At 28.6% G+C, this 15,477-nt stretch overlaps 3 protein-coding genes across 4 annotated transcripts; 2 read left to right on the top strand and 1 right to left on the bottom strand.

The window, feature by feature from the left end:
* Positions 1-1,236: 1,236 nt before the first annotated feature.
* LOC113548635 (uncharacterized protein C683.02c-like) lies at positions 1,237-2,887 on the top strand. Its single transcript, XM_026949609.1, has 4 exons — positions 1,237-1,378; positions 1,450-1,903; positions 2,052-2,210; positions 2,645-2,887. Exons 2-4 carry the CDS (start codon positions 1,473-1,475, stop codon positions 2,841-2,843), a joined length of 789 nt encoding a protein of 262 aa, XP_026805410.1. The 5' UTR covers positions 1,237-1,378; positions 1,450-1,472; the 3' UTR covers positions 2,844-2,887.
* A 2,072-nt stretch (positions 2,888-4,959) lies between these two features.
* Positions 4,960-10,607, top strand: LOC113557694. The gene is made up of 6 exons (XM_026963256.1): positions 4,960-5,365; positions 8,437-9,268; positions 9,346-9,632; positions 9,733-9,828; positions 9,897-10,015; positions 10,088-10,607. The coding sequence occupies exons 1-6, from the start codon at positions 5,185-5,187 to the stop codon at positions 10,259-10,261; spliced, it is 1,689 nt and encodes a 562-aa protein (XP_026819057.1). The 5' UTR covers positions 4,960-5,184; the 3' UTR covers positions 10,262-10,607.
* A 144-nt stretch (positions 10,608-10,751) lies between these two features.
* LOC113557701 lies at positions 10,752-12,590 on the bottom strand. 2 transcript variants are annotated; one of them, XM_026963262.1, is made up of 5 exons: positions 12,462-12,590; positions 12,114-12,396; positions 11,984-12,043; positions 11,592-11,719; positions 10,752-11,097 (listed from the first exon to the last, which is right to left on the bottom strand). In XM_026963262.1, exons 2-5 carry the CDS (start codon positions 12,370-12,372, stop codon positions 10,849-10,851), a joined length of 696 nt encoding a protein of 231 aa, XP_026819063.1. In that variant the 5' UTR covers positions 12,373-12,396; positions 12,462-12,590; the 3' UTR covers positions 10,752-10,848. The 2 variants fall into 2 exon arrangements, with proteins under 2 accessions (XP_026819063.1, XP_026819067.1); XM_026963266.1 differs by having other exon boundaries at positions 11,987-12,043.
* Between the last annotated feature and the right edge of the window lie 2,887 nt (positions 12,591-15,477).

Below are 15,477 nucleotides of genomic sequence, written 5' to 3'. Positions count from 1 at the left end.
TATTTTAGAATAACAATCAATAAACTGTTTTATTATAATGTAGTTTTTGTTGATTAGGAGCTCTGAAAATATTTAATTACTATTCTTAAGACAAGAAATTTGTACATATCTAGGGAATGAATTTCATTATTAATGCATATTTTTAATCTGATTAATTCATTTTTTTTTAATAGCTTTTTCAACAATTACATTTTTTTTTTTTTACTTCTACATATTTGGGCATACATTTATATTTTATTATTTTTTTATTTATTCAGATTTTTTCATTAATTATGAATACTATTTGTTCTACATATTTAAAAGGTTAAAAATTTTATGGAAATCATTAATTTAAAAAATAATTTATCTGTAAATATTATTTATGTATTCATAAGATTTTAATCTGGAAACCTGAAATATGCTGTGGTCAAATGTTAAATTAAAGAAGAATTATATATTTATCTATAAAAAATCATTGAATAAAAATATAAAATAATATTAGAGATATACCAAGTATTAAATTGTCTAAATCCCAAAGAACTATTGGACGTTAATGATTTTACTAAGATAAATTATGTCCCCATTACATAATTTATAAAAAAAACTGCAAAACCAAAACTTATATTTAACTTGTATAATTAATATTTTATGCAACAAGTTAAAACAAGACAATTTTTAATGAAATCAAAGCTATTATAAATTTAAAATTGTTTTTAAATACTATTAATCATTTTTTACAAAAATAATAAGTATATATTAAGTTTTCTGATTTATGCATAGGTAACCTAGTGCGCAACATCTTTCGGCGGCGCCGTAATTTTTCAGTATATTTCTACTTATATTTTTATAATATAATAGTGCTGTAATTCCTCGTCTCCTTGGGGCGGAAAAATGGTAAGTCTGTCCCTGAATATTTCTTGAAATAATGAAGATATCATAATTCTGTTTGTAGTATGTATAGCATAATAAGATTCATAGCGCGATGTAGAGAAGATTTACATCGTGATTCACAGAATACCACTATCACATTAAATAAATCGCAGTTTTTTTCGAAAGTAGAAAAAATCAGGAGATTAATGAAATTAAAATGTTGAAACGTTAATATTCTCAGAAAAATTAACTCTACAAAATGGCTGTCTTTTTAGATATGTAAGTTAGGCAAGTTTTTTTTGAAAATAATCAAAAAAGTTATTTTATTTCGATAGCAACAGTTGGTAGTAATTTTTAAACTTATCAGTTTTTGGATAAGTACTTATCGCAGCAATCAACGATTTTTGATATTATTATCTTATATCGTAATACAAGGGCACGTGAAATTCATATTTACTACTTTGCCAGTGGCCACATTGTAGATTTGTAGCAGTAGCGACTACGCAGACTAGTTAATAGCGATGTAACAGTAAGTTTTATGTACATTCTTAAATCATTATTGTGTTTTATGATTTTTATGATTTATTTACATACAAAAAGATAAATTTTGCGGAATTTGAAACATGACGAGATTTGCCAGGGCTCGTGGGTCTAAATCATCTAATCAAAAAATACCGGAAGAAGCAACACCATGGTTGGAAATGAAAGAAAAGCCACAACAAACTGAAGATGACGAGTCAACGACAACCGCGGTGGAGGTATCGGAAGAAAATCGCAGTAACAAGTACAACTCGTATTCGAACGTGGACAAATTTGATGGGTTTAGCGTGTTAAAAGAGGACGCATTGAAACTGCGAGTAGAGAAATTCAAGTTAATAAAACAGGGTGTGCCCAGACATCAGTTGAAGGCACAACTGATGCCAATGCGTCGACGCGCTGAAAAGAAACTCTCCAGGCTCAGACAAAAAGCATGTTTTCATTGCAGGCAACCTGGTCATATGCTGAATCAATGCCCAGAGTTGGGTACCAACACTGCACTTGGAGTATGCTTTAAGTATGTTGCTTCTGTGTGATATATGTAAAGAATATATAAGAAAACTAATTGGTGACTGGTGTTGACTGTGCTTCACTATTTCTATTCTAATATTTTTAGGACCATAAATATCTAAATTGTTTGCATTACTCTAAGTTTAATTTTTCAGGTGTGGATCAACAGAACACAAATTAAGTGAATGTCGTAATGCAGGAAACAATAGTGAACTCGAATTTGCCAAATGTTTTATTTGCAAAGAAGAAGGACATCTATCACGCCAGTGTCCTGATAACCCTATGGGGTTATATCCAAATGGAGGAGCTTGCCGGTAATTTATTTAAATAAAAATAGAATAAACATTTTATTCTAAACAGAAAATATTTCATCGTTTATAAAAATAAATTTACCAACTTATTAATTTAATCAGATTTCAGCTACACAAATTAATTAATTTTGTTACTATAATATTGGAATTATAATTTGGTACTGTTAGAAAAAATAAAGTATTTAAATAAACAGAAACTATAATGTTTCCAGTCCCTTTGAAATACTTATTTAATTGACTAAGTTTGTCTACAAATAAGTTTCATATTATCATTGATTATATAGTATTATTAGTATTTATATAATCAATAATATTATTTATTAATTATTATAATATCTTATTATGTTTCTAAATAGCATAACTGTTCCTAATAATCCTAATAATATCAATAATAGAAAATAAAGACATTTTTATTAATAAATATTTGTAAATTTTAGATCTTGCGGAGATGTTACCCATTTTGCCAAAGATTGTCCAGAAAAACAAAAGAAAAAAAGAGAAGAAGATTTACCTACAGTTGGAATAATGGATAATCGAGCGATTGAAGATTTAGATGATGAAAGAACAAGCTCCAAAAAAAACAAACAATGGAATTTAAAACCATATAAAAAAAAAAAATTAGTCATAATGAAATAAACATATTTAAACATCATTCTATCAATAAACATTTTAAAAATAAATTGAATTTTGCTTATTATTTTAGTATATTATAAAAAAATGCAAATAAAATATTGTATAGGTATTTATTCCTACAATATCATTGCACAGTGTTCAAGAAAGTCGATTAAATTTTACTAACAATTACAATTTAGCAAGTATATAAAAAAAAAAAAATTAAATCCTAATTAATTTCTTAAATGATACTGATTGATAGACAATATTGCATTATAAGTTAATTTTACATAATAATATCCTGCAGGTACTATGCTATAATTTACTATGTGATACATGATTTTTTTCATCAGACATTTATTATTCTGATACATAGTGCTTACTATATATTAGTTATATGTTATAAATATACATTAAATGATTTAGACTTTAAACACTCTTTAAGAGGATGCCATACCCGCATGTGTATTGTGTTGTCTCTGTCTAATGTATATCAAAACAAATTTTTGTTCAGCAGAATACATTTTGTGATGTTGGCTTTAATATTAGAGTAAATTTACCTATTATCAAATTTAAAGGTAAGAATATTATCTAGACAATGCCATAATTTTATTGATATTATAATTTTAAAGTTGTAATATTTTACATAGCTGTAAATTGCTTTAAAATAATGTCATTAAAAGCATGTGTCATTATCTAGATAATATTCTTACCTTTAAATTTGATAATAGGTAAATTTACTCTAATTTTAAGCTAACATCACAAAATGTATTCTGCTGAACAAAAATTTGTTATGATGTACAGAGTAGTAGACAGAGACAACACCTGCAGGTGTGACGTCCTCTTAAACATTTAATGAATAGTCAGTTTAATGTATGGTTCAATCCAAACATGTTTTTGATACTCACTCATTGGTCCATCAAATTTTAATGAATCATTAGTAAAATACATTTTGGTAGATTATACGTTGATTGGGGTTGTCTTGTTTTTATATATATATATATATATATAATGGTTAGCTTATGTATTATTATGTGTGTTTAGAAAACAATACATTATTTATAAAAATAAATAAATTAGTATATTTTTAACTGGAGTACCTAACCTACCTACAATAATAAATTATAAAAGTTGACAATTTATGTATGTATACACTTCTATGTTAAGCAATCCATACAATTATTTAGTTTCCAAAATGTTATGATAAATAGCGTAAAATTGTATATATATTAAAATAAACTACTGTCAAACATCAGTAGTTGAGAGTATCATAGGTTTATTCATTGACAATAGTGTATTATGCATACTGGTGTAGCTTCTTACCATATTAGCCTTCCAAAATTAATACAAATTATATAATATAATACATAGCAAACCTTTTATAAAATATTAGACAATTAATGTCTATTATCATATGTGATTTAAAAGTAAGAATAATAACCTTGGGACTTGCGGGAAGACTCTTTTTTTTATATTTAATGGAGCTATAGTAGCCCTCCCATGGAAAATTGTTAAAAATTCAAATATTATTATTAATTAAATATGTACAATAGTACAAATAAAATATAATAGGTTTTAAAAAAAACAAACACCCCTCCTCAAAAAAAAAAAAATTAATGCTACATGCAAAACTGCTTATGCATATTTTATGCATGTATTAGGTATCTGGTATATTTAGTAAATATGCTTTTAATATTTTATTTTGATTGATTTATAAATTAAAGAGTGTAGTAGATTATATAATAATTTTATCGTTTTTGGATTTAATAAAACAAAATTCTATTTTAATTGCCTTTACGGACTGCAGGTTGATGTTATCATAATAACTGCAGACCATTGTACGTCTTAACTTTGAGTACATAAAAACGTAACAATTATATTATAATTGTAGTAATAAACGCCAGCGACGTTTATGGATTTAGTATTATATATATATGTATCAGATTTAACACCCAGCCACTCACACACTCGCTACACAACCCCCAAAATACGCCACCCGTTACCTCCCCCGCATCAAACCAATCCACCCACACAAAAACGAGCACTTACACCATAGCAAATCCCCCCCACGGGACGGGGAGACTTTATTGATTCATTCCCCGTTTTGTGCGCAGCCCTCTCATTGCCTGGCAACCACCACCTGTAACGTGTCACCGCCACAGTCTTCGTCGTTGTCGTCGTCGCGCCATCATCGTCTTCGTCGTCGTCCCCTTTCGTTTTCTGACCACACACAATCTTTCATTCGACCTCGCACACACTGTTCGACTTATATACGCTACACCGGTGGTGGTGCAGGTGATGATCTGCGGCTGACCGAAATCGTCCGTCGTCGAATCCTGCCAAAGTGCACGCCGGCATTCAAAAGATGAGAGGGCGCGTCCCGTCCACGTTCGCCGTGCGCGTTTTTTACATGATGGTGTACACTGCAGTGGCTGTGCTGGGCGTTCGGGGCACCGACGACAGTCTACGGTCCGCACTGGAAGCCATTTCTGACAAATTAGGATCTACGTCCCCGCGGGTAGCGGCCGCAGTCTACTTGAACACAGGTAGGTTGCTGCATAACGCGGCGATGAACGCGCGTATACGATAAAACCCCCTTATAACGCAATCGCTAGGGACCGACTATAGGTAGTATACGATTTTTCTGTTATAAATATATAGGGAAACTAAAATAAACAGGATAAAATATGAGTTTTAAAGATATTTCCATATTATATAGAAGAGGAGGAGACTCCGTTATAAGAAGGTTCATTATTTAATATGTATTTATAATATTATATTACATAAGTGGGCTACACAGAGATTGCGTGCAGTGACCTTCGCCGCGACGGGTGGCTGTGGGGTTAATTCGAAGTTTAATGTATACAAGGTCTTCCTCCGAATTTGTTTGACAAAAATGGTGAGGATTAAGTTGATCTTACTGTGTGAATGTGTGACCCTCACACCATTTTTATTACACTATGAAAATCCCTTAGGTAGGTATATGTAGATAATTGACAGTGTACGCCATAATATGATGGTTAGCGTTAATCTGAAGCTCCTAAAATATATTAAACTATTTAAACTTGGGGAGGGGCTACGAGGAACTTGTATATAATAATATTACCTACAGTCTATACATAAGTACTAGGTACATAAATAATACATACTATAATGTGTCGACGCGATCTCGCCCCTTGTTTCACCTGAGAATAGATTAATAGATTGCATAGTTGAATTTCTTTTAATTGTAAGAAGGATAAATATAATACAATAATATCATTGTAATGCCAATTTTTAAGTCCTTTATAGGTAGTGTTAGGGAATGTTATAGTGTTACGCTTAAAAACAACTTTCCCATTACAATATTTTGTCTTAATCTGCCATATCAGCCTACATAGGATCATTATATATATATTATTATACCTACATATAAATTATTATACACACGTATAAACGACTTGTCTACAGCGTTGCTAACTGCAATGATAACTTGTACTCGACGTAGGTACTTATATATTATATTATTTTAAATATTATCGATTTATATACTTGGTGGTTAGACATCGTTGATAATGTTTCACCTATACTCTATCTATTGATCTGTTCATCTTATATTCCCAACATAAAAGTAAGACTAATTTGAAGCAGATTTATAAATAAAGTTCGATGTAGAATACTGCAGTACAAAACTCCCGAGCAATTCAATCATCCAGTCCCGCCAAGTTTTCTTACCCACGTTCCACACGTGTGTATAAATTATAGAAAAGTTTTATTTAAGCGTACAATTCACAAACAACACTAATTAATCGATCAAATATATGCAATATATGCATCCATCATTTAACTTATATTATGATGCACATACAGATAATACGAAGTTGCAGTTACATAATAAATAACCTTACGAATAAACTCGTCTATACATGTTTTGAACATTAAATGTTAATATGTTATCATACCTGTGTATAATATTTATTATGTGTGTGTGTGTGAACATGCATTTCACGATTAATCGAATAGGTATTAAATTAATTCAAGGATATACTTTGATGAGTAGTATTAAACTAATTAAAATTAAATGCATTTCATTTTTTTAATAAAATAAAAACCATATATTGACGCTTCCAGGGAAGAAGGTCGTAAACGACATTTTCGTAATTTTACAGAAGAACCGAAATAAAAATACAACACATTTTTCTGTCCTATTCCATAGGAATATCACTTACAAGTATAATTCGTGTATCAATCTATTAATTGATCATGTTTCTAATGTATTCTACTTACAACTATAAAATGTACTGATAATTACGGTAGAAATTAGCTTATTAACGATAATATGGGGCTTACGCCCATTATTTCTCAAGATAATCTCACATCGTATCGACGGGTACAAGAAAAAAAAGCGTAAGCGACATATTTAATAGTCGTTTACGCCTGATAAAAGTAGTTTACATCGAATATAACTACACACCTGATAATTAATGGCGTTTACGAAAAATATTTAAAAATCTATAGTAATTCGTAAAAAAATCGTATCGATACGATCGTTGGCTCTATCGATAGAGAATCGTGGAGTTTACACCAAAATTCTATTAACTCATTTTCAGCCAAAATGTCATTTACGACCTTTTTCCCTGGAAGCGTCGATATGTCCATACACTCGTTTTTAGCATAATATACACACACACACACACACACACACACACACACACACACACACATATATATATATTAATATGTGCCAACAATATTGCTTAAACGTATATACCTATTATTTATGTGTAACTACTAACTACAGTCACCATAAATATATCTATTCTACATACATAAATAAAAATTTCAATTTCACATTCATGACCTCTTATATAGTATTATAAAAAGGTATTTAGAAATTAAAATTAAACTAAACTGAAAAATAGAAAGGTAAATATTATCCAACCATATCATAATTCTCGATGTTCAAAAATTACAATCACATATTTTTAGTTACAAAATAAAAATTGCAAAAATCATATTAATATATTGTATATAGATACTATACTGCAATGGCTCAAATGCATAAGAACATCATGTAGGTTGGAAGTAGACCAATTTAGCTATGTAGCTAATTTAGCTAAAATTTTTCGAAAAAATACGCCTTTAAATGCACATACTTTTAATAGTTATGTTCCAATAGTGTGGAACGTGTCAGCGGGTTGTTAGGCATGAAGCCGTAAACACACCCCGTGCGGTCGGACCCTAGGTACCAGTTATTGAGTTATATATAAATATAAATATTTCTAATTTCTATAAAAGCTAATATAGACTCATATAAAATAATGATGCACCCCCTGCAACTTATAAGTAATTTGTTTGGCCCAGCACGCCACTGCACAGTACTAATGCATAGCGGCATAGATTACAAAATATATTTTTACGTTATATACGATACAAATACATAAGTGTAATAGCTACCAATACATATATTATGTTATTAATTAATGAATATATTTATTATTAAACTATAATAAAAAAGTAAACCATTAGGTATATTATTGTTCTACTCGTAACATATAATATACAGAGAACTTATTTTACATTTATATACCTAAGCTTTGGAACATAATACACCTACAATTTTTTTTTTTAATTTTAGATGACGGTCAACCAGAAGATATTGGCTATGGTTATCAAAAAAATTTAAGAAATTATGGAAATATATTTGAACAGGGAGTACGAGTACCAAACAATAAGAATTACGAAGATGAAATAGCTGAAAAGTTTCTTTACTATTTAGCTAATGAAAGTCCTCAGTACAATCAAAAATCGTGGAGTAAAAAGTCGATATTTCGCGAAAGAGAAGGCTCTGACACGCCGGACAATTTACAACAATTGAAATATGATAGATACGCGACACCTTCTGCTTTTCGCGAACGATACAAAACTAATCCCAACATAGTACAAGATTATAATAACAATATGGATAACCAAGGTGATTATTTGTACGCGTTAAATACACTTATAGACAAATACATCGAAGAAAATGTACAAAGCATGTCTGACGAAGAACTGGAGAGTTTTCTGAGGGCTCAAGAGGAAAAACGTAACATACCGGAAGAATATCAAAATGTTTACGATACTTATTATAAAAGGGCAAGCCCAATGAAAAGGCAGTATTTTTTTATCCCCAGGAGTCATACGAGAAGAAATAATAGGTATCGAAGTAAATGGGTAAAGCCGAGATTAATGAAAAGGTCGAAGAAAAATGTCGCGTTAAATGAATCGCACACAGATCCAAAAGTGGCCGCTGAGCTTAATAATATTTTTCTGGGATCAGAATCAAACACAAACGCCAACGCCAACACCACAACAGATATAAATAATAGTGTTAATCAAACAGCAAAACCAGGAGTGGATGGTAGCAACTTAAAAATAGAATTGAAAAAAAAGTCTATCGATTGGAGTAATTATTTTGGATATGATCGAAAGTGTGTTACTATTTTTCTAAATTAGTATTTAATATACTTATAAATGATAATAACGTGTTTATTTTATTAATTTTCAGGAAAAAATCGATCGAGAACATACCATCCGAAGATACCATTTTAAATCAATATATACGTACCTATGAAAAAGAAAATGAAGCAAATGAAGAGAACACTATCAATCTAAAAGATGAAAAATTAATGTGGTTGGAAGATACGCTAATTAACAACGCACTGAAATACACAGGAGCTAATCAAGGAACCAATGATCCGGAAGAAATAAACAACGTCAAAAATCAAGTACTTGCAAATTTAAATCAAGCATACTACATTGAAAAACTTAGAAATGAAAATAACGAGATGCAAGGCAAGTAACATCAAATTATTTGGTAAATATACCAAATAATAAGTCAATTAATTAAAATTGTACATGACATAATATAATACACATAATTTTTTTATTTTAGATAAACAATATGAAAAAACGGATTTAGTTATACCTGCAGAAAATAATAGTCAACCTATGAATTCTATATTGGATATAGCAGAGTCAAACAAAGAAGGTAACATATTGTACAACTGAGTTAAATGTAAATATAAAAAAATAATATAATATAAATATTTATGTTAGCTGATAGTAATGAATGTACTCAACTTCAACAAATAACTCAGAATTGTTTAGAATTGGGAGGGTCAGCTGGAGATTTAATGTTGCCCGTATGCTCGCTTTACCGTGTTTGTAGTATTTGTGTAAGTAAAATGTAGCAACAAAAAATTATGTTATAGATTTACAGTAATAATAATATTGTTTGTAAATGTTAGGAATCGGAACAATCAGAATGTGAAGATAAATTTATACAAGGATCTCACGAACTGTGCAGCAAAGCTCCATTGTGTAGATATTTTTCACGTCGTATATTACAACTTATGCAAGAACAACCACTACAAATACAATGTCATAAGTGCATGGTTAATTTTTTACAAAACGAAGATTAATAGATGAATCTTTAATTTGATCATAACATTAATTTAAAAATATGGGACGTTATGCCTATAATAACATAATATAATTATATATATATGTATACCTAAGCTTAAATTACATTCATTTAGATGGTGCTAATCTGTCTCAGAGTTACCAACTTTGTTTTCGCTGCTATATGCAAGTTAAAATAATAAATAAGTAGTTTATTCAATACATCTGTCTTTAATAAATATTGCAAAATATTCATAATACATACATATATATATATATATTATAATAATAACATAAACTAGTTATTTGATGATTGTCATCAGTATTGTTATAATCCTAATAAACTTAAGATGGCTTAATCATATATTTAAATGTTTTTTTAACAATAATTATACATAAATATGAATAGAAACAAATGTATACCAGGATATATTCCTAAAATATAATTAAAATATGAAAAACAACCTTAATATAACAAAATATTATGATTAAAATAATACTGTTTATTAAAAAAAAAAAATGTAGTAATAGAAATATAAATCAAATTATATACTAAAAAGTATGAAAGTAGTGGCATTTTGATCATAGTATTACAGAGATGAAATTATTACAATAGCTTAGTAAAGCCAAGGTAAGTGTGAGAAGGTTTACGATTAAGGTTTATACCAGAAGACATTTCCCTAAGTCTAATTAAAATTGATTCACCAGGTTTAAAATACTCTACAATAGATGTGAAACATGAGATTTCTGTTCCAGAGACACCCACTGCACTACATACAGACAATGTTTCATTTAAAGCAGCTGTTACTTTTGTGATAGAAAAACTGTTCCTCTTAGTAGATGACAAATAATAAACCTAATAATAAATAAAACTTATTAAGTACAGAACTAATTCACATTATTTTATTATAAACAGTTTAATTCCTGTCTTTTTAAAATATATCATGATTATTTATTTTTGAAAAATGTTAATATTGGGTACTTAGATATGATTCAAAAAAGGTGCAACAGTAAAATTTGGAATCTCAGTTTTATACATATTGAATACATGCAATAATAATTGCTTTAAATATTTCTCTATTGTGGTAATATAAATGAAAATAGATATTGTAAAAATTATTTGTTTCAACACAGGCATTGTTTTTAAAAAATTTTTAGAAAAATTGTTGAAGAAACAAAATAATTTTAAAAACAGTTTAATTATTACAATATCTTAATTTTTACCACATAACCAAAATTCTTAAAGTAAATAAAGTTTTTTATTACGCTATACTCATGTATAAGACAAAGACAATTTATTTGAATATTGCACTCTTTTAGGGAAAATGTATCAGTAAGAAAATATATTACCTGTATGTTAACTAAATAAAGTCCTTGGTCAACTATTTCTAACAAAGTTCTTCTTGAAGTTAATTTAATGGGAGAATACGAGTCAACTGGTAAACTTTTATTTGACAAAATCCACGGCCCTAAGATACCTGTTCATAAAATGATAGTCAGTAATTGAAATGAAATTTTAATCTTGCTAAATACTACGTTTACACCAGAGTAGGTAGTCCATCAAATTTATTAAATCAGTTCACACTTAAGGCAATTATTAACTTAATACATTAAACTATACTAAACTGATAAAATAACATTAATGTATAATTTTGTTCAATTTGCAATACATTTTTGTAATTTAGGTGTAAACGTAGTAAATTACAGAATTACAAATGTATAATGAATGCTATTGTACAAACTACCATTTTGTTCAAAATCTATATTTGGTTGAGCCAAGTAGAACAAGGACATATTTTGAACTAGAAGCAAGAAATTTAAATAATAAATATCAAAACAATAACTATGTTTGTATAAAAAATATAAAATTACATTTTGTAGACTTGGTCGATCTGGTATGTCTAATATTTAAATTTTTCATTTTTGAAAAGTCAAAATAAATGTCATCTGTATCACCTTCAGTTAAGTCAGTCTTTGAAGATGTTTTTAGTATGCATAACCTCTCGTTTGAAAGCATAGTTTTCAAATCGTGAACAACATGATAAATATATATGACTAAGGATAGCACCAATAAATTAACAAATATCACAATTATATCTTTTTTCTTCAAATAATAGTTATTATTATTCATTTTATTTCTGTTTATCTGTAAAATCTTAATTTAAAAATTAGGACAACAGAAATATAAAATGCTGTAATGTAAATTTAATATGAAATTACCTCGATAAGAAAAACAATCCACTAAATGTTAGTTTAAGTTAGCCCTGAAGACTGTAATTTCACAACGGAATTTTAATTATTAGTCGAATTAATTATTGAATATTGATATATTATAATTTATAATATGTTGTATGACATTAGGTATGTATAGATATTTTGTATCATAAATTCGCACGTAATGAATAAAAACTGAAGTTAACAACATATAATAATTGAATAATTAGAATTAAATGTATAAATAATAATAAAAACAATTTACATCGTAAAAATAACAATATTAACAATAGACAATGGTACTAAACTAATACTTAATGGTATTTTAGAATATAGAACAATAGTTATTGTTAAATTCAATTTATTATAAATAGCTAATTTCAATATTTTATCATTAGAATATATATTATCATAACAACATAATCAGTATGGTGATTTTCGCGCCATTTGTATTAACTACCTGTAATCAAGGTGTGTCGTATATATGTATATATATATATATAATGTATATACTATATATCATGTAATATGTATAAATCCTCCACGCCAACAATAAAATTAATTTCATCGGTCATTCGAACGGAACATGGCCACATGGCAGTAACGCCAGTAATAATAACGGTAACTAAAGAAACAGTGGCGTGATTTGGGAGGGGGGAGGGGCAACTTGGGCATTTGCCCTAGTTTGCCATTTACATCAACCTTAAGTCGGCACATTTAAAAATTATAAGTAGTCTTATTTTTAACTACTAAGGGCCATTGTTATAAATCATAAAATTTGAGTCAAACATAAACTGAAATGACGCCACTGTAAATAAATAACAATATTGTACGACTTTCGGTATTTGGGTTTATCAGGTCCCTGTCTACGATGGTTAAGTTGTACTAATAAGTAATAACTGTCTTTACTCTATACTCAGTCCTCAAAGTATAGTATATCAAGCGGCGATCGGTTTCTGTCCGGCAACACGCACCTCCCCCATAACGACATAATATAGTAGGTGGTAACCGGTAGAAGATGGAAAAACTAAAAAGTGCGCAGAACTGGTGTATTCTACTTAGACAGAGTAAAGTTGTACTTTAACACAGATACATAATATGTATACCTATTAAATATTGATATAGATAGGTATATAGTTTATTATTTATATCTGTGTACTATAATCACGATTAAAGATATAAAAATATATCTAATCATGACTACAGTCAACAGGTTATTTTCTTTGTCTATGACAGGTACCTAATACGTTATCAAGTGTTGATTTATGCCTTTATGGTAGCCGCCGGTATTCGGTAAGACGTGCCTTCGTGCCCTAGTGAATACATAGTGACTATTATAGTAGATACTATACTATGTGTATCATGTCTGTCGTCCGATGCCAATGAGTCATTCACTATTCTAATTTCGAGATGGAAATTCAAATATTCACTATTTGTAGTGTTGTAGTCTGTAAAAACTATAGTCTGTATCTCATACTGGCCGTACTTGTATTTACTATGGTAGAACTGGTGGAAAATGGAAAGTAATTACTGCTATTTACTGATTCACTGGTGAGTGATGGAAATATGAGCTACATGAACTGTGATAAACATATATACTGCTCTCCTAAGCAACTCGAAAAAAAATTAAAAAATGTGTTACATACGGCATTTGATAGGTTTATCAGTTTTACATAATGTTTGAAGATAAAATACCTCCTAAAATTACATTGAATAGTCTATACACTCAATTATCGTCCTTTGAAAACACCGTAGATAACAAAAAAAAATTAGTAGTACTAAGAACGCGCATCTTACACCTATTAAGCATAAACGCCGTAAATATGACGTTCATAAACTTGGCCTACCCACTTTATCCAATCTACTTCAAAGGTATTTCCAAAAATAGCGAATAATAAGCAAGTTATAGTAAGTTGGTTTTAAAATTTAGCAAGTCAATTTGCAATTAGCAAATTACAATTTCTATTTTTCACATCAATATCTTTTTTGGCCGAAAAATGAATCTAGTTAGTGCTTCCAAGAGGTCAATCTAAAAAACTCACAGTAGTTTCCAAAAGTTTCGAAAAAAATAAAGCTTAACCAGTCTCAATTAAACAGGCGCGGATCCAGAGTAATTATTAGGGGGGGGGCATTTATATATAATATATGTTGTACAATAATTTTATTATTATATTATAATTATTACCATCGATTATATATCATAAATCATACATGTATTATTTTAATTTTATTATATACATAATCAATGCTATTACTATAAATATTTCTTTAAGTTTTAAAGGAATTAACTTACAACTAAAAATTAATAAAAAACCTAGGTAGGTGCATTAAAAGGACACTCTTTATTCCAGAACAATTAGTAAAAACTATTAAAAAACTATTGAATATTAATAAACTAACAATAATTATAAAGCAAAATCTAATTTTCTTTTTGTTTATGAAAAATATTCGACATATTTTGTTAAATTTGTATTTATTGATTCGAAATATTCAATGTTTGAAGAAATTTTCATTGTAAATGTTATCTATACAACTATCTCTGCATTAATTAATTATTATTAAAATATGTGTTAATGTGTGAAAAAAGTTGACTAAAATACATTTATTATTTATAAAATGGTGTGGGTCTCACACTTAATTACTAATTATTCAAAGAGATACAGGCGTTAAATAATGACGAAAAAAATTGGTTTGCGCGGCAATACCACACGAATCGAGAACTCAATAATTTTACTAAATTATAATTTATAATATGTATTCAATAACAAGATATATTTAATTTTAAATCACACCATCTTCTTAAGTACATACTTAGGATTATGAAAAAAAAAAATTCTGAAATTTAAGAGTTATAAATAAAACTATCCGCTAAACAATGTATTTATTATTATTTAATGTAGATAAAACTAAATATAAGATCCTAAACTATAAAAAAATTTAATTTTTTTCATAATTTGACATATTAATGAAGTAAATTGATTTTTTTTCGTAATTGGGGGGGCATCGCTCCCATGGCCCCCTT

The sequence above is a fragment of the Rhopalosiphum maidis genome, chromosome 1, assembly GCF_003676215.2.
Source record: "Rhopalosiphum maidis isolate BTI-1 chromosome 1, ASM367621v3, whole genome shotgun sequence".
In the NCBI taxonomy this organism is placed as follows: domain Eukaryota; kingdom Metazoa; phylum Arthropoda; class Insecta; order Hemiptera; family Aphididae; genus Rhopalosiphum; species Rhopalosiphum maidis.
This window is presented reverse-complemented; position numbering and strand designations above follow the sequence as displayed.

Bases quoted from the DNA above. Each gene is read 5' to 3' on its own strand.
- LOC113557701 (XM_026963262.1), bottom strand. From the start codon at position 12,372: ATGAATAATAATAACTATTATTTGAAGAAAAAAGATATAATTGTGATA. The intron at 12,044-12,113 runs GTAATTTTATAT...TCTTGCTTCTAG, and splicing joins ATCGACCAAGTCTACAAAAT to TTCAAAATATGTCCTTGTTC. The intron at 11,720-11,983 runs GTTTGTACAATA...TTTTATGAACAG, and splicing joins AGATTTTGAACAAAATGGTA to GTATCTTAGGGCCGTGGATT.
- LOC113557694 (XM_026963256.1), top strand. From the start codon at position 5,185: ATGAGAGGGCGCGTCCCGTCCACGTTCGCCGTGCGCGTTTTTTACATG. The intron at 5,366-8,436 runs GTAGGTTGCTGC...TTTTAATTTTAG, and splicing joins CGCAGTCTACTTGAACACAG to ATGACGGTCAACCAGAAGAT. The intron at 9,829-9,896 runs GTAACATATTGT...TATTTATGTTAG, and splicing joins AGCAGAGTCAAACAAAGAAG to CTGATAGTAATGAATGTACT.
- LOC113548635 (XM_026949609.1), top strand. From the start codon at position 1,473: ATGACGAGATTTGCCAGGGCTCGTGGGTCTAAATCATCTAATCAAAAA. The intron at 1,904-2,051 runs GTATGTTGCTTC...TTAATTTTTCAG, and splicing joins GCACTTGGAGTATGCTTTAA to GTGTGGATCAACAGAACACA. The intron at 2,211-2,644 runs GTAATTTATTTA...TGTAAATTTTAG, and splicing joins CCAAATGGAGGAGCTTGCCG to ATCTTGCGGAGATGTTACCC.